This window comes from Erithacus rubecula (assembly GCF_903797595.1).
Source record: "Erithacus rubecula genome assembly, chromosome: 5".
Classification (NCBI taxonomy): Eukaryota; Metazoa; Chordata; class Aves; order Passeriformes; family Muscicapidae; genus Erithacus; species Erithacus rubecula.
The window spans coordinates 11,771,980-11,796,159 of record NC_136687.1 but is presented as its reverse complement, the minus strand read 5'-3'; the positions used below and the strand labels follow the sequence as shown (position 1 = coordinate 11,796,159).

Below are 24,180 nucleotides of genomic sequence, written 5' to 3'. Positions count from 1 at the left end.
TGGCGCCTCGCAGCCCGCTGACAGCAACAAGTGACGGCGGCTGCCGGCAGGGCAGGGCGTGTGCCGGGAGCGGGGAGGCGTTAAGCGCCTTCCTTTTATTTTGATTTCTTAAAAATTATTTTTAGAATTATTTTTATTATGATTTATTTTCCTTTTATCCCCTTTCCCCTTTTATTTTTCCGTAGAAAAAGTGTTCGCCAGCCTTCCGCAGGTTGAACGAGGCGTTTCCAAAATTATTGGAGGTGATCCTAAGGGCAACAATTTTCTTTATACCAATGGAAAATGTGTCGTCATCAGGAACATTGATGTAATGTATCTTGATTTATTTTATTTTCTAGTGTATGAAGATTTCGCTAAGTTTCATTTTTTCTCCCTCCCCTCCTTTAGCTGCTGAGCTTCATTCAGTCTTGGCGATTTCAATCGAGGTCGCAGATCCGTGATCAGCAGTGGCAGGATAAGTAGAGTGCATGACTCAGGCGTAAAACCATAGACAGCGATTGTAAAAACACGTAGAAAATCTCGGTAAAATGTGCGATTCTTTCCCTCTTCGCATGGGACTTAAGAGATGAGAGACTAGTATATTCTGGTTGGCCCTGTTTATCTTCTTAGGTATAGCTATTATGAAGTTGAGTGCTGTGTTTGCCTAATGAATGAACTCTTCCCTCTTTGCTGTTTTGGGCTCTTAGCCTGTCAGAGATGCACAGCCTGTGTCTTTTAAACGTGTTATTTTTCAGCTTCCTTCCCCTACCCAGCCCCAACTCCGTGAATCAAAACACTTATCAGTTGTTGAACTCCACGACAAGCTGGATGCAAGTTCTCAGCCCTGCTCATAGGGAATTCTGCTCATCGATTAAATATTAGAATGCCCCAGTTAATGTTTTCTGTAGTGTGGAGGTTTGGTTCTGTTTATTTTCTCTGGTGCTAACTAGAGAAATGTTAAGAGAATTATTTGAATGATTTCTTTTCAAAGATGGCATCCCTTCCAAAAGTATGGAGGAAACATTGTATGTTTAGGCCATTTTCTTACTGCTGGTTTTTAAAACATAAATTTCTTCAAAGTGATTGCTTGTTCTTTAGAAATCAAATTCTCCCCTAGATACTTTCCCACTGCAGATTTGGCCTGCAGCAGGAAGGGCTGCAGGGGGGAGGGGCAGGACATACCTCTCTGGAATTTTTAGGTCTCCACAACAATGGATTTGTTTATGGCTGCTTCTGTAAATCACCTATGTAAACTGAGCTGTTTCCCTGTTTTATCTCATTACCCCACCTATATTCAGACATTTCTTCATTGTAGTGCTAAAATAGATAAATGCTGCTAATAATTCCTTGAAGATTTTTTGATTGCTATCAGTTTAAATTCATCCACTTAAAACCAAAAGTAAGCTCGCACTCTGGTTTCAGTGTGTCGGTATAATGTCTTTGTAATAGTGTTTTGCTCTTGGTATCAAGAAAAGTTCAAGTTTCTGAAACCAGAAGCCCCAGTTAAACCCTGTAATGGCACACAGTGTGATGAGAGAAGAGGGAAAAGCCACTCTGCTTACATTACAGTTTCTGACCAAGTTGGGAGTGCTGACCTTCTCCCTTGCGCTATCATTAATGCTCTTCTGACCCTATTTTGGAGGTTAAATTGGAGAAAAGCAATTTGTTTTATCTGAATCAGCTCACTGAAGATTAGCCCCATCCAAATGTGAGCAGAGAGAATGGGGCACATGGTGACCTGAGAACAGGAGAGGTGGGAATGTGGGAATTCAGATTCAAACTGTTTAACTCTTGAGGGGAGGTGAGAATAGAAGTCACAAATCCTTCTGTTTTATGGTGCAATTCATGCTGATATGCAGACTTACCCAACTGACACGGGGAGTTTGCTATTGTTAATAATTGACAGGTGACTATAGAATATATTTTAGCAGTAAAACAGAAACTGACCAAAGCCTGTTCTGTAACTTTTGTGGTGGAGAATGTTGCAGTTTGTAACCTGACTTGCAAGTGTGTCCACTCTAGTTAAGAACCATGTCTTCTTTACATGATATAGATGCCTCTCTAATAGTTTGCAACAACGAAATGAAATGTTGTGGGGTCTGTGTGTAATCCCTCCATAAGCAGTTCCCCCGTGGAATAGTTGTGCTCTAATTAAAAAAACAGGTCATCAAAATGCACTGATCACCTTTCTCCTTAAGTCTAAAGCTATCTAGCATTAGCTAATCAGATGAATATAGCATTCAGGCTTAATGCTTGATCTTTGAGCATGATCTAGAGACTTCCTTTAAAAATAAGTAGTTCAGTGTTGGAAAAGCTCTGTTAGAAAGATAGTGATAATTTTAAGGCTTCATACTTCATTAATATTTTATCTTCATGGGTCTAAGACTACTTTGAAGCTTGGAACTGAAACTGCTCACTTTCATATGTGGCTCTGGTTTCAGTGTTTGAAATAAGCCACATAAGGTCACTGCTGGTTTAATCTAGGTACTACATTTGTCCCAGCTCACACTGTAATTTTCTCCTTAAATATCTTTTTAGAAGTGGTTTTCTGAGGGTTGAGCTTGATCTGAAAAACATGCAAGTTAGAAAACTAACTTTACAAACAGCAATAACACTATTGAATAAATAATGTACAATTTGACAGCACTGGTTTATTACCTGTTTTCTGGAATCTGTTTATCATATATTAAGTTTGGGTCCTTATCTTTCATTTAACCTGTTAAGTTAGTCTCTCAGCTTAGTTTTCTGGACTCTTTGAGATTCTTACTGTAAAATAGTACCTACCATGCCATTAATAACATCATGTGGGGAGATTTAAACTCCCTGAACGTGTGGGTGATGCAGATATAGAATACGGAAAGCATTTTCTTGTCTTGCTCAGATGAAATCCAGTTAGACACAAAATCAAGAGGGGTGTGCATGCTGTAAGTGTGGATGGTAGTGTCTTAAGAAGGGCTATAACACACTCAAGCAATGCGTGAAAGCAGGAATGGAGAAGAGCTCCTTTTTGCATGAGCAAGCTGCTTTCTGTCTCCTGAGATGCACCAGTACTGCAGCAGCAAGAACTCTTGTGAGCAGGAGACTGCTTTCTAACACAGAGCGGGTGTTTTAGTTTTTCCTGATTGGATAGCTGAGTCATACCATAACATCAGGTGGTTTTCTGGTTCAATTGAATAAATCTGTATTAATTATAGCAGTTAAAATGGAATTTTGTTTTGATCATGTGAGTTAAGTTTCTGGTGTTGGAACAAGCCTGTTAAATGGTAGAAAAACATTTCTAGAGTAGCGAATTACTGTTGTAGCATATATACCCTGTAATTGAGTGGGGTGCAGAATGGCTTCTTTATAAAACTAATTTCAAAGCAGTTTTTTGCCTTGATGTCATTCCTTTTTGATTTGTGTGATGCCTCTATTGTATAACACTACTGATTTGCTGAGAGTTAGTTTTATTGTAAAACCTGAAATATCTCAAAACATAGTTTATACGGAAGAGATAAAATGATGGAGTGGCAGTAAATTTCTTTCCAAATTCTTGCACAGCTTTTGATACAGGTCTCCTGGCTTTTTAAGGAGATTGCAGTTATTGAGAAAGAGCAAGCCTAGCACATCTCATTTCTAATTGAGGGATTTTGGGTGCATGGTGATGATTAACAGCCATGTGTTATGGTTGACTGCAGGCTAAAGTTTCACACTTGACTACAGTAGAATTTTAAATGCTGCAAAGCACAGCTCATATTTAGTATTCTAGTTGGGTAACTGCTGTATCCCTGGGCTAGCCCTAGAAAAAAGGGAGCCTTATGCTTGGCCCATTATTTTGGAGAGTGTTTCTCTACTGGTTGGCAGGTATTGGAGAAGAAAAGATCCCAGCAAGTCAGGCTTCCTTAAGAGGAAATCTGGTTTAGTGTCAGTTGTTAGAATGTAGTGAGTTGCTTCAGTGGTACCAGCAGTGTTCTGCAATGTGTACTGCACTTCTCACTTTCAGACAGTTGCGCAATTTAAGCCGGAAGGCAGGGTTTGAGAGAAGGGGTGCAGGGAGAAGTTATGAATTTTATTGTTGAATTTCTGATTTTATTCCCTTGAAAAGGAGGAAGGACAACTTTGTAACTTTTATTTTCTCTTTAAAATAGAATCCTGCAATTGCTGACATCTACACTGAGCATGCCCACCAGGTTGTAGTTGCCAAGTATGCTCCTAGTGGATTCTACATAGCATCTGGAGGTAAAGTGTCTGTGTGCATGTGCATGAGATGTGTGGACAGAGCTGTTAAAGTTACTGGAAAAGCAGGAGTAACACTTTGTGTGTGTGTATGGAGTATGCAGTCAATGGGATGTGCTTTGGTGGATTTACATATGCATCTCTGAAGGAGGAATGGTCCTGTTCCTTTAACCTCTTCCCCAGCAGTGAGCTTACTGATATTCTTGGTCTTTTTAAGATGTATTATTTCTATAAGGAAAAAACCTGGAAATGAACCCTAAATACTTAGTGTGATGAAGACTTGTGTAAGTGCATCAGAGTGAAAAGTTATTTCTGAAATGTAGGACTATTGCTTGTGATTATTAATAAACTTTGATACTTTATAGACATGGGAGGGATTCTAAAACACTGTGTACTCTTTCTTTTCTCTTCTCCCTTCTTCCCTACCCAATTTGGCAACATTTATGGCTTTTGGTACTTATTTACCTGAACTAAGAAAGCTTTCTTAAGCAAGTTAGCAGGGAAGGAGGCAAAGTCTGTTTCCATATAATGCATGTGAATCAATAGTCTGAAGATATGTAACATGAATTTTTACAGTGTGAATTTCTTGTATTGTAGCAGGTTTTGACAACCAAAGAACTAAACAAACCCTTTTTAATAGAAGCTTGTATCAAATAATTGGTATTTTTTTCAGAACTGGTGTATAGTGAAGAATACTGTATACAATACTGTAACTTGTATTTCTTACAAGGATTTGCAGCTAATATATAGGTTCTTTAAAAAATGCATGCCATTATCAATTAGAAGTGCTTCAGAAGCAAGTACTGTGCCCAAACAGATGTATTTTCTAATATAATATGTTTGAAAATAAAACACTCTGAATATGAGACCCTTAGAAAGGAAGCACAGATTTCTTCAAAGGTCTTAGTAGAATGGGAGTATCAGGAAGCTGTATTAGAATAAGTATTTTTTGAGTACTAGGGAACCTTTAAGAGCACTGATAGCAGAGCTTTTTTTTTTTCCCCCTCTTTTTTCTCACATTCTTGTCTCTAAGGGACCACAGCCAGGATTTTCTTGGCTCAGTCTTGTGTGTGGACCATGTGTCAAATTCAATACCCTCTTAAAATTCCATTTGTATTCTGTATTTTACAAACTTGGTGCTCTAGGTTTGTGCAGCACTTAATATTCAAAATAACTATCTAATTTTTTCCTGTAGTCTTTTAGATTTTTCTAGTCCTTTGTAAAAGAGCAGTGATAGATACTGTGCTAGGGAAATATTTGGTTGATTTTTCTCAGAATTTTTGTCATACCCAAGTGGAAGAATTTAGGTTGCAGTATTTCCCTTAAAAAGTGTCTTCTGTATGCCATTTATAAATAGTTTTGTGGTACTGCTGAGCATGGGGTCTGAAGATAGATGACCAGGCTGTTCAAGCTGTTTCTAAGTATAACATGTAAGATTCATTTCTCTGTCTATAAATTTGCATTAGCCATGCAGTCTGCATTAATACTTCATATGCTTCATGAGACAGACCTTTGGCAATATGCTTTTGGCTTTTATAGTAATTTCTCTTATTGTAGTCGTAGCAGTTGTAGTAATAGGAGATACTGCAAAGTTAAAGCTCTGTGTCTTAGCTATTAATAGATGGAGAAGACAATTGGGTTGTGAAGTCTGCCTTAAAATTTTGCTTCAATAACAAATATTTTCTATAAAATTCTGGGTCTGTCCTTTTTTGCAGAAGTGAAGATCAGTCTATGACCAGGTCCCAAAGATGCAGACTCTCTGTATATTAAAACTGAATTGTAAAGATGCACCAGTAAATGGTGAACAGAATTTAAGCATTTTGCTGAGGTGAAAGTTGCATATTTTAGCACGTGGTTTATTCTAGAACAGTGGCTTTTTTTGAAGGGTACAATGCACACAGACTTTGCTGTGTGGGTTTCATTAGAGATGTGTAAATTTGTCTGTGTATAGAACAATTCCTCTGGTTACAATCCTGCACCACAGTAATTGCTCTGAATAGCTCTTGGGTTTTACAGTACTCAATGGAAACAGTGAGCCAGGAACCTTTCATTATCTTAAGTCTTAAATTGTTAACTGCTTGTGCCACGTCTGCTACTTTTGACATTACTGTTCCTGAATATTTGCTGCATTCCTGTCTAGTGTTCCAGATAGGGCAGAGGCATCCCCACCATTGTGTACATGCTTCTGTATAGAAAAAGTACACTGATGTGCATGAATTGAGTTCTGTGGACAGAAATCTTTGTCCATCTACATTTGCCTGGTATTTGTATACAAAACAGGTCTCCTTTGAAGGTACAAATTGTAGTGCATCAACCACTGTCCAGTGGACTGCTCCCTTCTTGTAGATGTGTAGTGGCTTGCTTCCTGGTGAAGGGTCAGTGAGCTGTCTTGTAGGTGCTGGGCAGGGGGCTGGGCTGGCTTGTTATTTGTGTAACAGGTACTGAACACATAGCAGCTGATAACAGCAAAATTCCTACTCTTACTGTGCAGTTTTTTCACGTCTGCAAGCATTTTCTCTGTCTGTTGTATTTGGTGCTGTATATCTTGGATTGTAATATCTGGTTAAAAACCTAATTTATTGAAATGTGTATAGTCTTCAGCATTCCTAAATAGAGGGATTTGTAGTAGTTGTAATAGGGTAAGGTAGTAGGTCCCTAGTACAAGTCTTCAGTGTAGCTGAAAATCTGTACTCTGGCAGATTGATGAGTCATGTGACTGAGTCATGCTGGAACAATAGTTATATTCTGTTTTATTGTGGCAGATGTCTCTGGAAAGCTGAGAATCTGGGATACTACACAGAAGGAACACCTACTGAAGTATGAGTATCAGCCATTTGCAGGAAAAATCAAGGACCTTGCATGGACTGAAGACAGCAAGAGAATTGCTGTGGTTGGAGAAGGAAGGGAAAAGTGAGTAATTCTTTTGTGTTTGTTTCTGTGTGTGTGTTTATACATGCATACATGCATTTGCTGTAAACCTCTACATTCTATCAAAGCAAGCTCCTTCCAGAAAGCTTTTAATTCTTCAATGGAATGGAGTCACTGCTCTTTCCCTGTGTTGACTTCAAGACTGTTCTGCAGCAAAATTTTCTGTGCAGTGTTTGACAGCTGTAAATTACTTGGAAAATACAGTTCTGTTACAATTGCTTAGTTTAACAGTTGTTTGGGATTTGTTTCTTGTGGGTATTACATTCAAGGATAGCTGGTGGATTTTTTTTGTCAAATGCTGATAGGGTAGGAAAGGGAAAAACAGTTCTGTTTTTTTTTTTTTTTTTTTCCCTCGTCCTTCACTTATTGAGCTCATGGTCTTATTTGATTGATTGAATAAGAGGTTATAATAAAGTTGATCTGAATTTTCTCCTTTGGCAATATGTCTGTTTTTATGCCTTATTATGGTAGTTTAATGAAAGGACATCAAGCAGTTGTCCTTCACCTGACTAAATGAGATGCTCATTTAGGTTTGTGTCCTCTATTTAATATTCAAAGACTGTCAGAACTTTTAAAGCAGAGTCTAGACCAGGACACCTAAAGGGCAGAAAAGCATCATGTAGTGCTGTTCCCTAGTCCCCTGCACCATTTTTTTTTTAATCCATCATGTACTGTGTCCTTGAAAGAGACTTTGTCCTCCATTTCTCCCTCTGCCCCATTTGCCCCTGGGTAGATACAATGTGAGTTTGCTCTCTTTCTTCAAAAGTTTGGCCAACTTCCTGTTAGGTGGGTATACTTTCAGTCTAGAATATTCTTGAAGGGATTCTAAAGAAGGCCTTTCAAATAGCAAAGCTCTGGCAATTTAGTGCCTCAGTATTGATTATACTGTTTTGGTTTTTTTTTAAATGATTTAGAGTAAGAACTGTCAAAAATGCATTTATAACTCCTCTTCCTTAAACCTTTAAGTAATATTATTTGTAAAAATGATGGTACCCAATCTAGACTAAATAGTCAGATAACTGTGACCCAGTGTCATTGTTATCCTATCTTTCTGCAGTCTGTGTTGTGGCTAGGCAGATGAAGTAATTTATTGCTTTCTTTTATAAACCAGTAGTCTTAGTGAGAAATACACATTGGATATCTGAATTTTTACAAGCTTTATATGCAAAACCTGATTGTTTATCCCCTTCAGCAAGAGTCTCCTATTGAAGATTAGAATCTCCCACAAGCCAGATCTCAAATAGCCTTCAGGGAGCTATGATGTGCTTGTATGAGATTAATGAGATGACCTAATTTCTTTTCTTTGAGTGCACTCAAATCTGCTGTTTGCAGATGTTCAAGGAGTTAATCTACGTGTAACTTTTATGAATTGTAGTCATTGTGTGCTTTTCCAACTAGATTTGGAGCAGTGTTCCTGTGGGATAGTGGCTCTTCTGTTGGTGAGATTACTGGGCACAATAAAGTGATCAATAGCGTGGACATGAAACAAACGAGACCGTATCGTCTGGCCACGGGCAGTGATGACAACTGTGCTGCTTTCTTTGAGGGACCGCCCTTCAAGTTCAAGTTTACACTAAGCGTGAGTTTAAGTTTAGATGTGACTCTGTTAAACTGTGCAGTTTCCAACAAGCTTGCAGTTCTTATCACAATTTGCTGTTATAACTGAAGTTTTCAGTTCCCCCCTTTGAAGCATAGCTGGTGTGAAGTGGATTTCTTAAAACTGTGTACAACCAAATGTTGGTCTCAGGCCAAGAAAACCAAAATAAATGATTGGTTAAAAACAGAACCTGAAACACTTTTTCTAATTTTCTTTTTTCATTCTTACTAAGCAATGGAAGGGATGAAGTAGGGTGTTTTATTGGCTCTACTAATGCTTTCAGAGCACTGCTTCCCAGTTCAGATATGTGTAGAATTTCTTAAAAGCTTTTCCAAGGTGCATGAGTCAAGAAATATGGTGATTTTAATGGAATTTTCCAATCTGATAAAGAGTGCTCAAATCTGAAATTCCAGGTCCACTTAGACAGGGTGAGTGTAGATGTTCCAAGCACAACTTGGTTCCTACTTCAAGGAATGAGTATGTCATTTCTGTGGTCAGTTTTTTTTTCTATGCTCCTTTTAACTTTGTTTCTTATTTAACTTGTTAGAGTTTCTTAAATGTAACAAAGGCTGGAACTACCACACTGAAGGTATTCATTGTTGCTTAAGGCGAAAGAAAATGCCACAAGCCTCTGTAGCTGTTTTGATGGCGGGAGATCTCTTGCCTCAAAACTATTGCAAAGATATTGGATGTTATTGCAGTAGTAGATTCAAACTGTTTAGTTTGTATTTTAATTTTAAAATCAGTGTAGTAGGCCTTTTATTTTCCTACACGTGAGCTCTGAGTAGTCTTCATATGCTGACTTTAGTAAGGATTCCATTCCAGTTCTAGAAAAGGAATTGTTTAGAGCTCTGCAATCCAATGAAGTGATGTAGTTGCCTAATATATTTCTGAACTTAAGCTGATACTTGCATTTTGCTAAGCTGGTTGTTTTGGTGCTCTGAAGTCCAAATTGCTTACCAGTGCTGCTTAGACTGGTAAGTGATATCACTTTTAAAGTCATATTTGGATTGATGTATAGGATTCTGATATGGGCTAAATGGTTTACATTAGAGCCTGCAGTATTGTCAGTGGGGGGAAAAAGGATAATTGAAGAAAGTAGGTTAGAACCTGCCTTCCACAATACTAAAAATAGTCTTCCAAATCTCTCTACATGGGAGCTTTGGCCTCATTGTGGTGCTTCTCTATTTAACATGTGTTTTCTAGTTTGCATGGTTTGAATAGTCTCCTACTTGTAAATAGTCTATTTGGGGAGCATACATCAGTCTTGCCTCATTACTTCACAGAGCTACCACTAATGCAGTCTCCCAGAAATGGAATTTCTGGGAAAATAAAATAGTAACTTATTCCTTATGCCTGTGCTTTGCTTTTTTGGTTTGTTTTTTTGGGGGGTTTTTTTGGCTTTTTTTTTTTTTTCTTTTGTTGTTGTTGTTTTGTTTTTTGGTTTGGTTTTTTTTGGTTTTTTGGGTTTTTTTTTTTGCAATAAGAAGGGTAAAATACTCTTGTGTGTGTAAAACTCTCTGTGCAATGAAGCAAGAGTTGAAATCTGGAGAACATTGGAGAAGTCAGTGACCACTGGGGAAGAATCTCAAGTTTGCATGTAGGCTGCGTCTGACTTTTTTTTACTATTTATCTCTGAGACTGGGTAATTGTTCTCCTGGTATGCACCATGTTGTTTTAACTACATCAGTAATGATGTCAGTGTCTTCCCTGGGCTGTTCTTGGTCCCCATGATTCTCTTCAAATAGAGGCTAAACTTGCCTCATAGCAATTTTGTACAGCAGGCATCTCCTACAGCTAATTCTTGGTTCATGTGTAAGATCTTCATTGTTACTGGAATGTCCTCTGTGTAAAATGGTCTGTTCCTTTTTGTTTGCTGATTCTTCCTTTTTTTCTACAGGACCATACACGGTTTGTGAACTGTGTGAGGTTTTCTCCTGATGGGAACAGATTTGCTACAGCTAGTGCAGATGGGCAGGTAAAAAACAACAAACTCTTCTAATGCTAATTCTAGCATGAAAAGGTTTTCTTGCCCATTTTGGGCATAGGATTAGTATTGTAAAATCCATGTTGCTTCTTTTTTATGCCACAAGCTTAAAACTTTTAAGTATCCTTCTGTAAATCTATAATCACTGATAAGTGGTAATAACCAAGCTATTCTTACTCAGGGTTTTTTCCTCATTCCATCTCCCTAGCATTCTCTTACAGGTTATTTTGGCAGAAACGTGTTGGACTTTTGGAATATGTATATTATGATCCTGATAGGTCTAGCTGAAATAATGAATTCATAGACAGCAACCTGGCTCCATGTGATAAAGCAACCTGGCTTCCTACTGATAGGGGCAGGTTGACAATAACTATTTTCCCATAAGTAGCTTGTCCATCTCAGAGGGCATAAAAGGAGTGCTAAGAAGCTGCCATGACAGCAATATTCAAAACTGTAACATCTTCCAGAATTTTAAATTTCTGGATCCAAAGTATGGAGAACTTGCTGTCATTATTTACAGTTTTCATCTCAGTTGTTTAATCTTAATTATTCAATGCAGCATAGCCTGTGCCTCCCCTTAAAAAGGGTCTAGTGTGGGGTTTTTTTTCATTATTGCTTTTCCCTTTAAGTTGTATGTCTGTGTGCTCTTTTAAGATTTTTGTCTATGATGGGAAGACTGGAGAGAAAGTGTGTGCTCTTGGTGGAGGCAAAGCACATGATGGAGGTATTTATGCTGTAAGTATCACTTCATTTGTGCAAATGATCCGTAGTGTTTCATTACCCAGTTAATAAACTGCTAAGTCTTGAATTAATACATTTACTGTCTTGTGGTGACATTTGTTTTTACAGATTAGTTGGAGCCCTGACAGCAGTCAGTTGCTTTCTGCTTCTGGAGATAAAACTGCTAAAATCTGGGATGTTGGTGCTAATTCTATTGTAAATACTTTTAACATGGGATCAAACGTGTTGGATCAGCAGCTGGGTTGCTTGTGGCAGAAAGACCATTTACTGACTATTTCCCTGTCTGGCTACATCAATTATTTGGACAAGAACAATCCAAACAAGCCTTTACGTGTTATAAAGGTAGGTTAAAGTTCTCTTACTGCATGAGTTTCTGCAATAAATGACTCAGTGACTGAAGTTGTCAAGATGGAATAGTAGCTGTTGAAAAACAGCTTTGTTAAATTGGCATTGCCAAATGAGCTATGTGTGACTGTTTCTTGAAGTCATATAAATCAAGAGATTACTATTTGCATGTGTGAGACTGTGCTTTGTGCAAAAACTGACTGATTATTTAATTTTAGTTAATGTCATTAACTTATCTTGTGTTGCAGCTTTTAAGCATTCTTGAGATGAGAAAAGAAATACAGCATAGATAGAAAACTGCCAGTGTCTCATTTTCCCATAACTAGTGTATTGTGGACAAGGTGATTAGGGTTACCATGCAATCCAACTTTAATTTTAGGATTTAAAGAGTTTGCTGACACAAGACTGTCTCACGGGAACTTACATTTTTACATGAACTAGAAACAATGTCCCAGATTTTTGCTATCACACTATAATTCTGGAAGTTGGTGTGGGTACATGACCATATTTAGTCTTCTTCCCCGAATCATAAAGTGCCTGAAAAGCAGTGATGAAAAAGTTACCGAAGTATTTTGGTTCATCAGGCTAATAAGGACATGCATGATGCTTATTGTTCCTCATGAAGGACTTAGCAACAGCAGTGGTCTAACAGTTAAATGACTGCACTGAAAAAATAGTGTTTTTTATACTGGGTGACTTTTAATGCTTGTGAATAGCATGTTGTTTTCCGAGTAACCTGTTATTCTTCTCAGAGATGTGTGTATGTATTAAAAATTGCTCATCAATAATTATTTATGTCTCATTCACAGGGTCATAGTAAGTCAATTCAGTGTCTTGCAGTGCACAACAATGGTGGAAAGTCCTATATTTACTCTGGAAGTAATGATGGTCATATTAATATCCTTTGAATGATAGTAATACTTGTTCTAGTCTGAGAGTGCTCATTAGGAGAGGGGAAAAAAAACCCAAAACTTTGCCAAAGAAAGTTTATTGGACACTTTGGATATTTTGTCTAAAGTTTATTTTGCTTTCCCCTAATACTTGTTTTACTAGCTGCCTTCACACTTTCCTGTTAAATATAAGCCAGCTCTTAATTTATACTTGTTGCTTCTTAATGGTAGGTAGTTTGGGTAGGATGATAGTATGGAGGAGCAAGTAAATACATAATTTAACCTCTTGCTACATCAAGAAACAGCAATACATACTTTCCACTTATGGCAGAATGTGCAGAAAGTTACATTTTCAGCATTCTGAAGCATATAGTTACAAACACAGTCCTTTACCCTGCCTTTGAAATGGTGTCATGTTGGTATAAACTCTTACAAATATGGATCCTGTTTCTTTTCAGACCTGTAGTGGTTCACACTGTTACCATAAAATATCACGAGGGAAAGCAGTGTTGCAAGGGCTTCTAACTAAAATTCCTTAGAAAGTATTTTCTAGTCTCAGATTTAATGCTAATTACTTCAGTACTTGCTACCCTTTGTGGTAGGTCCTTTAGCTCACTACAGAACATCAGAGTTTCATTTAATAAATATTATGAGGCTGCCCATGGAGCTTGTAGAGTCTCCATCCTTAGAGATATTCAAAACCTTACAGAACCCTGCAGCCTGTTGTAGCTGGCACCAATATGAGCAGCAGGTTGGACTAAATCTCAAGAGGTCCTTTCTAACCTTACCTGTTCTCTCAATTATTTACTATTTGTGTTCTCTCAATTATTTATCTACTTTTTCTGTTGTGGAATCTGACTACACCAGTATCTTCAAATGTTCCTTAATTCTATTATGTACATTACTGGGATTCTGAAACTGGAGAGAATGATGGCTTTTCTGGGAAAGGGCACACAAACCAGGTTTCTAGAATGGCAGTGGATGAAATGGACCAGCTGGTCACCTGCAGCATGGATGACACTGTGCGCTACACCAACCTTAGCAAGAGAGATTACAGGTTAGTTAAAATGTTGCCTTTTATTGCAGTGTAATTGTTTTACAGCAAGAGTGTTGTTGACTTTATATGGTAAATATAAATGCTGGAGTTTATTTATGTTACCATGGAAACTGTAGCAAGCTTGTGCTTTTTTTCTGATGACAGATGTATCCCAGGCTTTTCAATTTGTTTTATCCCTTCCATGGGTTGGCTGGAGACCTGTCTTGTATTGGCTGACTTACTTAGTGGCTGTAGGAAGGGTGTCTATTTTGTGATTCATAAATATCCAGGGATAGTGGAGGTAATTGTGGTTATGAGGAGTGGGACACAGCTGTTTCTTCATGGAAACCAGAATTTAAGATAATCTGGTTATCTTAAAAATTAAACTGTAGTATAGTAACATTGACTTTCGTTTCAAAGGTGTACTACCTGATCAAGATAGTAAAGCTTTAAACACAAAACTGTAGGAAACTTTGAGATTTGTAGATAAGAATTTAAGTTATGCATGCTCTTGATGATAAGTGGGTGGTTATTTGATGGGCAGTTTAATATAGTTATAGATGGGGAATAACTTCCTGTTGTTGTGTCCTTCCTGCTTCTCCACTTTGACACATTCTCTTCCAGTGGCCAGGATGCTGTTAAAATGGATGTTCAGCCAAAATGTTTAGCTGTGGGTCCTGGTGGTTATACTGTAGTTTTATGCATTGGGCAAGTAAGTATTAACATGTGGATTATCAGTTATTGCTGTGTTAATAATGCCATGTAGGGTAACATTTATTTATTTTGTGTAGGGTTGTCTTGGGCATCTGCAGAACTTCCTAATAATACCTATAGGGAGCATAATTCAGCAGGATACTCAACAGCCTTTTTGCATCCTGTACCAATTTCACATTTATGTATAGATTTATTTCAGAAAGTCCCTTGTGTGGATGCCTCTATTGTTATCAATACAGCTTTGTGCTGGAAGGTTAAGCTTCAGAGCCATGCTCTTTCCAGAACTGTTCAGTGGCACAATCTTGGCAAAAGGATGTTTTTCTCCTGCATTTTATTTTTTTGCAATTAATCCAACAATCCAATTAGCTAGTGCTGTTGTACAGCATAAGCAGCTCTAGCTTGCTTGCCACTATTATCCAGATCACAGAAAACCAGAGACATTGCACCAAGGCTCTTTTGTATCAAAACATTAACTAATAATGATTTATGCATTCTTCATGGATGCTGATTTTGTGCTTGGGACACTAGATAGTGTTGTCCAAACCTGTTTTCATGTGAGTCAATCCCAGTTAACCATAGCATAGAACTGGATAGGAAATAGCCTTTAAAGTTTAACACTGCAGCATTAACTTGCTACTAATGTGGTCCTGCCTCCCTCCCTTGAACAATGAACCAGGAAGGGAGTAAGCATTGCTAAAAATACTGGTTTGTCTGTGTTTATTTCATGTTCAAAGTGTGTGAAGCAAATCTGAAGGCAATGGAGAATGCCCTGTACTATGTGATTTAGAACACATGAGTACTGCAGTACAGCAGATTAGTCACCACGTGTAGGCATTTCTTTTTTTTTTTTTTTTTTTTTTTTTTAAAGAATGAAAATGTTCCCTTAAGATGAGAATACAATCAACCTCTGAGTTACTGGAGGGGATTCGTGTTTATGACTAAGCAATGTGGTTTAGTAGTAGTTTTCTATTTGGTACTTTGAAGAAGGATCTTTGTTTTTTTTACTTACAGATTGTCTTGATGAAAGATAAGAAAAAATGTTTTTCAATTGATGACCTTGGCTATGAGCCAGAAGCTGTGGCCATTCACCCCACAGGAAGTACAGCAGCAGTGGGAGGAGCGGTAAGGTTGCACTTCCTAAAGCTGTTCTACTTGGAGCACTGTAGCAAGTAACAGAAGCATTTAATAATAGTAGGTGTGTTGTGTTCAGAAGTGGTAGGTAACAATTTGTAACATCAGTATTGTTAAAGTAAGTTGTGTGTGTTTGGTGTTCCTGGGCTTTCATTCCCCAGGTTCTGCCACAATTGTGGCCTCAAGTCTATTTCACTTTTTGAATTGAAATATCTTTTCTATATTTGCTGTTTTAAAATTGCCAGATTGTTTTTACCCAGTGTGTTCTTGGAGTTGGCAAATTCTAGAAAATGGGTTTATTTCCCCACTTGTTGGACTGTAGCCAGCGTAAATGACAGGCTATTTAAACTTTTTCTTAACATAAGCACTACCAAACAGAATTAATGCAAAAAGTTCTAGAAACTCCTCTTTCTATTGAAAAATGATTTTTCTACCTTTTCTCCTTCTTTGCTATTAATTTACAGGATGGGAATGTCCATTTGTATTCAATCCAAGGAACCTCTTTGAAAAGTGATGATAAGACTTTGGAAGCTAAAGGTCCTGTTACTGACCTGGCATATTCTCACGACGGTGCCTTTCTTGCAGTCTGTGATGCAAACAAAGTTGTCACTGTCTTCAGTGTTGCTGATGGCTATGCGGTAAGAATTGTTGTAACAAGTTATCTTTGTTTGAAAACAAACTGTCAGCTCATGTCTAAATCTGGTGTAGTGAAGTACATTGTAAAGCCCACATACTGCACATGTAGTGAAGCTGTTGAGCCTTAATCATTGTTAATCAATCATTGATATAAATTTGGTGTTTCTGTGGCTGTTTACCTGCTATTTTGGGCTAGTACTGGCATTTACAGCAGCCTATGGGAACCCTCCAGGCTGTAAGAATAGTTAAGGAAATGTGCAGCATAGGTCAACTACTGGGAAAACACTGAAACCCATCTAATAACAAATGCATAGTTAAAACAGGGAAGGAGCTGAATTTCCACAGACTAGTCTTAGTTAAATATAGAAAGTTCTGTTGGATCTGCTGAACCACTAGTGTGTTAGTTTGAGTTTTTTAAAGGAAATAACAAAATTCATGCTATGTCTGTTAGAGAACTTGTGTGCATTTTTGTAAAATAGACAAGGATGTAGGCTCAGTTTAATAAGAATCATGCAGTACAATAAAATTCAATGAAGTAAATAAAGCAATAAAATTCTGCCAGCTCTGGCACCCAGTTCCATGGTAAGGACTAAGCTATGACAGGGATATGCTAGGACAGGGAACCTTGCTTTATCTGTCAATCTACTGTCTTTTAACCAAAAACCCAAAAAGGGGCAATTTCTACTTTTCAACCCAAGCATTCAGTGTGTATCAGCCTGGAAGCTCCTTAAACTTTTGACTAAAACAACACTGAAGTGAAAACACAGGATGGCTTTTCACAAAAAAAAAAAATCAAAAAAAAAAATCTAAGTAAAAATTGAAATCATTTTACATTGAGAAACGTTTGTGGGATTATTTTAGAAGCTTCTAAATTGCATATGCACTTAACACATCAAACTTTCATAGAAAAAATGTCTTAGTGGCTTTCTTTTACTAAAGAGGTTTGTATTCTATGGGCCTACTAAATACTTGAATAAATCACATAAAATGAAACCACCACTTGGTTTGCTTAGTGCATCCATCTGCACCTGAGATGTAAATTGTCTGGAGTCTTGAAGTAGCTTGTTCTGATGCTGCACATTGAAAGCTAATGATTTTTCTAAAGTAGCTTTAACTACTGGAATAACCCTTGTCTCTCTAATTTAAAATAGGAGCATAATGTCTTTTATGGGCACCATGCAAAGGTTGTTTGTATTGCATGGTCACCAGACAATGAACACTTTGCTTCTGGAGGCATGGACATGATGGTGTATGTTTGGACTGTGAGTGATCCAGAGACCAGAGTCAAGATACCAGGTATGTTTTCTTCAACATATTACTTTTGAAAGTTGCTAGTAGTTCTTGAAGTCCAACACTATTTTGTAAATTAATAGTATGTAGCAGGCTTTGAATGTTCCCAAAGTAATTTAGCCTTTATGTTAATCTCTGTCTAGCCACACTAGCTGGAAATCTTCTGTTATTTTGTAGTTACTTTTAAAATCCAGTACTATTATTTAATGCAGCTAAAAATCATATTTGGAATTGCTGAAACTACCTTGTCAACCCAGCCTTCCTAATTCTTTTTTGTTGCTTTGCACTATGATACAGATGCTCACAGACTACATCATGTAAGCGGCTTGGCGTGGTTGGATGAACATACTCTGGTAACAACATCCCATGATGCTTCTGTTAAAGAGTGGTCTATCTCCTACAATTGAAATAAGCCCCCTCTTTGGAAGGACCTAATCAGGGACTAGAACTACTGCAGTGGAACATAGCATTTCTCTTAAAAAAATCTGTATTGGCCTCTGGGTCTGCTGTCATATCCTCATATCTTTACAGGGTGTTCATATCTGTAATTAAATGTACTTTGAAAGCTTTAGCAAGTAACAGTTTGCACATGAAAAGCACTTAAATTATGTCTGGAGCTTAACCTTTGTGCTGAACATTCCAGAGGCAACAGCCAAACAAGTTGGTGTGCAAGGTTCAGGCGCGAAAGATTCAAACTCTATCAGTTGTTCTTTTCTAACCAAGAAACAAAAGACTGTACAGCATGAGAGTAATACTTCTCATTTTTTTCTAATTACAGAACATTTCTGTACTAACAGTCATAGAGTATTTAGTTGTGGTCTGAAACCAATCAAGCTGTGTGCAGCTACTGTATATTGCTTTGCTTCTCTATACTGCACCAAACTGTTGCCTCAGATTTTCTCCTCCAGATAAGATGATGGGGTACATACATAATAAACTTTTTATGTATTTCATGTCAAATCTTTGTGGTTTATTTTAAGGTGGAAGTATGGGATTTTAATGTTCTTACTGTTGTGGGTATAATGTTTACAAATAATCATTGTGGCAACTTGTTGCTTCAGAAACACAATTGTTATTTTCATGAATTGAGACTGTCTCGTCATTTCAGTGTCAGAGAAAAGAAGTCATTCTGTTTCAAAGATTAAAGATATTTTCCATTTGAAGGAGGATAAGCATGTTATTGTTTAAAAAATGCAGTACTTCTACCACCTTTTGGAAAATACAGGAATTAAACAAAGTGAAGTGTTGTTATGACTTGAAGTGATTTTTGAGAAGATGGTGTTTGCTCAGTGAGTTTTATGCCTTTGCATGTGCAGAACAGTTGCATGAAAGTGTTACCTCATGCAAAGAGATCCTAATGTTGTGTTTAGTTCCCTTCTCACACTCCACAATATGTTTAAGTGATTTCAAGCTAGCAGTCCAACAAGGGTGGAGGAGGACACTCTGATGCAAAGTAGTAGGAAGATTTCTTACCATCTCTGATGGCCAAAAAGAGTTGTTGCTGTCTAGAATCTTGGAAGACTTAAAAAGTTTTCTCTGCTAAGTCTCTACCACCACCACCTTTCCAGTTGTCTTTGGGTTTTATTAAGCTTTCCTTTCTGTGTGGACTCGTGTGTTTTTTTACCAATCATATTTCTAATGACACTAATTATACAGCAAATAAAATGCTTTTGCTGCTTCTCATACTGTGGCCTTTTGCTCAATTGCTGAAAAAAGTTGCCTCAGAAGAATGAAATGTCGGTGAAACATCTTTTTCAAAAGAATTGTTGATTTCTTTTTAGGAATGTTGATCAGAATGTCTCCCAGCCTGCAAACCAACATCTACAGTTGGAACAGTTGACCAACTTTTTTTTTTTTTCCCCTTCCAAGAAATGGGATATTTAGTATATGGTTTCTTTGTGTTTACTGTGTTTCTCTCTATTAGCAGTTTTGCATGTTATGCTAACTAACAATGCAAGGAGAAGTTTTGGGTGTTTGATATTTGGCTTAACATCCAAATTAGCAAGGTCTTCTCAGTGTCTAGCCCCTAAACCTGTTCTGCTGTTGTATAGGGACTAGCACAATAAGCAATTCTTCCGTTGTTCCTGAGTCTGACCTGGAAGAGTTGCTATTGAATCTGATCAGTGGCTTCCTAGGGTATATGAATCCGTGCCATTTAAGTAATTATAAGGGGGAGAGGAGGAGGAGTTAGGCAGTTTTCAGAGCCTGTGCACTGTGCCTGAAAGGTGATGTGTGGGATGAGCTATTTTTTTGATTCCTCGAAGACCTTGTAGTGCCGCTTCTGTGGACTGCTGTTAGCTGGAAACCCTGCACTGGGATGTGTGTTTGGATGGCAGTGAGGGTGCCTGCTCGTGCTTCAGCTTCCACTGGATTTGTTTATTGGCATAGGGCCTGAGCCTCTAATTCCTTAAGAGCTAATACGGTCTTTGTAGTTGGCTAGCAAATCCTGACTAAAAAAATTAAAATATATTCTGTTGTTGGATGCTGCTAATGTCTTAGCACAGGTGCCTTGTTGATCCAGTGTGTACACACACCACAGACTAATTTAAGGAGTCTAACTATACTGCTCTGAATTAGGTCCCTGCATTACTTGTGTTTGCCCCAGACTGCAACTGTCTTGTGATAAACTCAAACCCCTTGGACTGTCCTTGACAGAGAAACGGAGAAAAAAAAGCAGGATGGTCTGTACAGATTGTGGTGACTTCAAAAGGAAATAGTGATACTTGACATGAATATGAAATCAGACTCAGAGGATGCAAATTGAAAAAGAAACAAAAAAAGCAACAAAGCAAACAACCAAAGAAAAAACTCTGCACCTAACAAAAACCCCGCAGTACCTTATATGTTGCTAGCTTAAGAGCTGTATTTTAGTGTTAGTTCAAGCCCTGTTAAAACATAGCTACTCAAGCATCCTTATTCTTTAAGGTTTTAGTTTTAAACATGAACATGCTTTTGAGCTCCTGGCAGTTAATGGAAAGCTGGTTTTGCTTCACCATGACTGGCACTTTGCCGGCTTTACAGTGAAAATGCAGCTTAATTAGGCCAGGGGTAGATTTGGAGAACTAATGTGACCAGTAATTCCTCACAAGGCTGTAATGCAGGCATTCCTCTCCCCTCCCCCTTTAACTGTGATTTAATCCTGGCTGCCTGTTCCATTTCTGCCACGCTTGTGCAGCACATTGGCTTTCCAAGAAGCTGGTCTGTACAGTCAGCCAGAAATTTACCAGCAGCTGTTGTGTGGAATAGCAGCAAATCCTAAATGCAATTCTTTAATTGGCAATTGGTGGAGGGGAAAAATAAAGGGCATCACCAATCTATTTGGAGATGGAAGTTTGTTTTATTGGACACAATAGAATTATGGATAGATGTTCTGATACCTCTGTTCCTCTGCCAAATGCTTTTGCTCTTAATAATTGCAATTATTCAGACTGAGGCTAGTAGTCTTAAAATCTAAATTGCATTAATATTTTTCTGAAACAAAATAACAAAAATGTAGAATCCTTCAACCTGGAACTGATTTTTTTTTTCTTTTTTTGAGGTACATTTCTAAGCAGAGAACCCAGTATGTCACCGCAGATACTATTTCATGGTTGTGGTGCAAGAAAGGATTTGCTGATTAAAAACTGTTCCCTACAATGAATTTTGCCATGTCTGTCTCTGTGATGAATGTCTATAGAGGAAAAAAGGTGCCTTCAGTGAGCCTGGGAGCAGAATTATGCAGTTAACTGGCTGAGCTTGGAACAAATCACAAGTTCTCATATATACAACAGATGGCTTGTTCTAGAAGTATAAAGCTTCCCAGAGAGCCTTGGGAATGAAGCTAAGCAGAGAAAGAATCATAGAATATCTGTTTGGTGGGGACCCATAACAATCATCAGACTGCAATGAATAAATGGGTGTGTTTTGTATACTAAAGGCAGTTTGTTTGAAATACCAATATTTTTACTGACAAGAATGAAATCTGTTACACCAATTCATAGATGTGTTGGTAGAAGGGCCCTAAAGGCTTAAGTGTGATGTAAGGCTATGGACAATACTAGACCAGGTCAGCTATGTTCTGTTTTCTAATCAAGTCTTAAGAAACTGAAAAGGATGTGGATCATTCAGCCTCTTTGAGCAATCTGTTCCACTGAAGTTTTTCCTAATATCCAGCCTGAGATTCCAAGCTGTATTACATGACCACTCATTTTTATTATCTGTTACTAGCAGGAGAAGGTTGAAGACTGTGCCCTTGGTGTTGTCCCCCTGGAATGTTTTCTCTGTTACCTGCTGGCCCCAGTGGATGTTAAGTTGTTGAGTTCCAGCCCACACACCTCAGCTTCCAAGGAGAGCTGTTGTGGGAGGCATTGTCTGAGGCCCAGATGTGCTGCATCACCTCCCTCACCCCTGGTCCTTGGAGCTTCTTTTTATTCAGAATTGGGATATTTTTTCCAGTGATCAGAGTCCTCTCCTGATAAACATGGTTTGTTTTGTGTATGATATTATAACTATCTCATAATCATGTGGGCCAGCCACTTCTACAGCTCTGTTCTGTAGACATCACCACCCTGTGGACTTGAATTCATCCAGTTTTTGGTTGACCCTAACATTGTGCCTCTCCAGAGCACAGTGGCACATGCAGAGGTGTGGGAGCAGGCCTATCTGTGAAAACCAAAGCCAGAAAGTGCTGAGTACTTGAAGCTTTTTCTATCACCTTGTGCCAGTTTGTTTCCCTCATTTAAGAACAGATTTCCATTTTTCCTTGAAAAATTCTAGCAAAAAGGCTGTATTGTACATGTTCTAAATATCTACAACACTGGTAAAACAGAGACAGCAGAAGAAACGTTGTATTTCCTGCAGAAAGCACATCAGGTCTGAGGAGTAAGTGTCCCTTCTTTCTGAACTTTATTTCTGCAATGGTCAGTCCTGGAACTGTAATAACAGCTACAGCCTGATTAGAAGAGCTTCATAAATGGATGTATCTTTATGAAGTTCTGCAGATCGTGGTTCATTAACCCTCTATGAGCCAACCTGAGAGAAACTCAGTGTACAAAGCAGGCTTAGCTGTTCCCTTTCCCACTCAGGTGAGTTGGCAGCTGCCTGTGGAGCTGGGAGCAGTGGGGCTGATGGCCCAGACCAGGCAGCTTGTTCTGTGAGCAGTCAGCCTGTGCCCACCTCTGAGTCAGGTCAGTCAGTTCTGATTTCCTGCAGAGAAAGATAGAAATTTGAAGTGCAATTTACCCCTGACACCAAAAGAGAGGCTTCTATGATACCTAGAATTGCCTGACATTCCAAATTGCCTGGTCTGTGTGATTGTCAGCAGGTCTGTCCTGCATGAACCTGTATTTAGCAGCCCCTGAAGACATGGTTTATCAACATCATTCAGGCTGCATTGTCAGAATCTGAGTAACATGTCAGGCCTCAGTGTTTGCCTGTTAATTTACTTTACTCTATAAAGCCTGCAGGCATTAAAACAGGAAGAGGGGGAATGTTCTCAGGGTAGCCAGGTGTGAACATTATGGCCAAATAAATATTGATAAATGTCTATGCCAGGATTCTCATGCTCTGCAAGCAGGCTAGATTTCTGTGTTGGCATAAATCAAAATCTTAGGTCAGGAAGGGGTTAAGAACACACCTAATCAGATTATAAATGCACATATTTGGTACTTTTTAGACTTAGACATTAAAAATGGAAATAGAATCAGGGAGTATAATTGGAATTTCTGAGTTCAAAGGGACCCACAAGGATTATCACAGTTCAGGACAACCCCAAAACGTGCCTATAAATTATGGGTAAGTAGCAGTTCCATCTTTGCAACCAGTAGTTATCACATTCTAGGACACGGTTTAGTCACCAGGAGTGCCCTGTGCAAAGGGGAATGATATTCACTAGTAGTAAAAACCATCCAGGGTTGAAGAAGGATTTCACAGTTCCGTGGGGATCGCTGGCTGTGCTGCCGGGGCAGGTCCCACCAGGGCTGGGGGGATGGATGGAGGCAGGGAGGGAAGCTGGAGGGATGGATGGAGGGATGCAGGAGAGCCAGGACAGTGCTCCAGCACCAGGTGGCAGAACTGCTCTGCTGACAGCATCTCCCATTCCCTTCCCAGCTATTGTCCTGCCCAGGCCGGCGCTGCCAAGTTGTGTTTGGGAATGATTGTGGGCCGGCAGCGTGCAGCCTGCCCAGGGAGAAGGGCAGCCACAGCCCCGCCAGCCCCCGCCCAAAAATCCCTGCGGTCCCCGCATGTCACCCGGCTCTGCTGGGTCAACATCATCTCACTCTGCTCCTGCTGCTGCTCCCCCATCCGGAGCTGCCAGGGAGCAGGTCCCGCAGCAGAAAGCAGTGTCCCAAGGGGAACAAGGCTGTTTGGAATGTTTTACAGCCGGTACATCATCTCAGATCAGCATAACACCATAATGATGAGCACTGTTCTTTATTATTTACTGTATAGAAAAAGGTCACTGGAAAAAGGCTAGGAAAAAGAACTATAAAATCCTAGAATGGTTTGGGTTGGAAGGGACTTAAAAAAATCACCAAACCCTCCCTCCCACCTCACGGTGGAAAGAGACACCTGTTAAACCATGTTGGTTGAAATAAAGAGATGAAAAGGTAGGCAGTATCAAATATGCATTGCTAAATTTTACTATATTTATCTACCTTTGCTTAAGGGTAATTTTGTGACAGTATTTCCTTACAAGAACAGAGAAAGTGAT

At 38.7% G+C, this 24,180-nt stretch overlaps 1 protein-coding gene across 1 annotated transcript; it reads left to right on the top strand.

Annotated features, from left to right (window-relative positions):
- Window positions 1-181: 181 nt before the first annotated feature.
- On the top strand, window positions 182-18,449 carry WDR1 (WD repeat domain 1). Its single transcript, XM_079305336.1, has 14 exons — window positions 182-307; window positions 4,107-4,197; window positions 6,957-7,104; window positions 8,521-8,701; window positions 10,620-10,697; window positions 11,361-11,441; window positions 11,556-11,789; window positions 12,602-12,691; window positions 13,585-13,739; window positions 14,343-14,430; window positions 15,444-15,554; window positions 16,028-16,201; window positions 17,351-17,495; window positions 17,787-18,449. Exons 4-14 carry the CDS (start codon window positions 8,603-8,605, stop codon window positions 17,894-17,896), a joined length of 1,365 nt encoding a protein of 454 aa, XP_079161462.1. The 5' UTR covers window positions 182-307; window positions 4,107-4,197; window positions 6,957-7,104; window positions 8,521-8,602; the 3' UTR covers window positions 17,897-18,449.
- Window positions 18,450-24,180: the final 5,731 nt, after the last annotated feature.

What these genes read in the sequence shown, in the direction of transcription:
- WDR1 (XM_079305336.1), top strand. Translation starts at nt 8,603, where the DNA reads ATGAAACAAACGAGACCGTATCGTCTGGCCACGGGCAGTGATGACAAC. An exon ending in CAGCTAGTGCAGATGGGCAG is followed by an intron (nt 10,698 to 11,360) that starts GTAAAAAACAAC and finishes TGCTCTTTTAAG; the next exon opens with ATTTTTGTCTATGATGGGAA. An exon ending in CAGCAGCAGTGGGAGGAGCG is followed by an intron (nt 15,555 to 16,027) that starts GTAAGGTTGCAC and finishes ATTAATTTACAG; the next exon opens with GATGGGAATGTCCATTTGTA.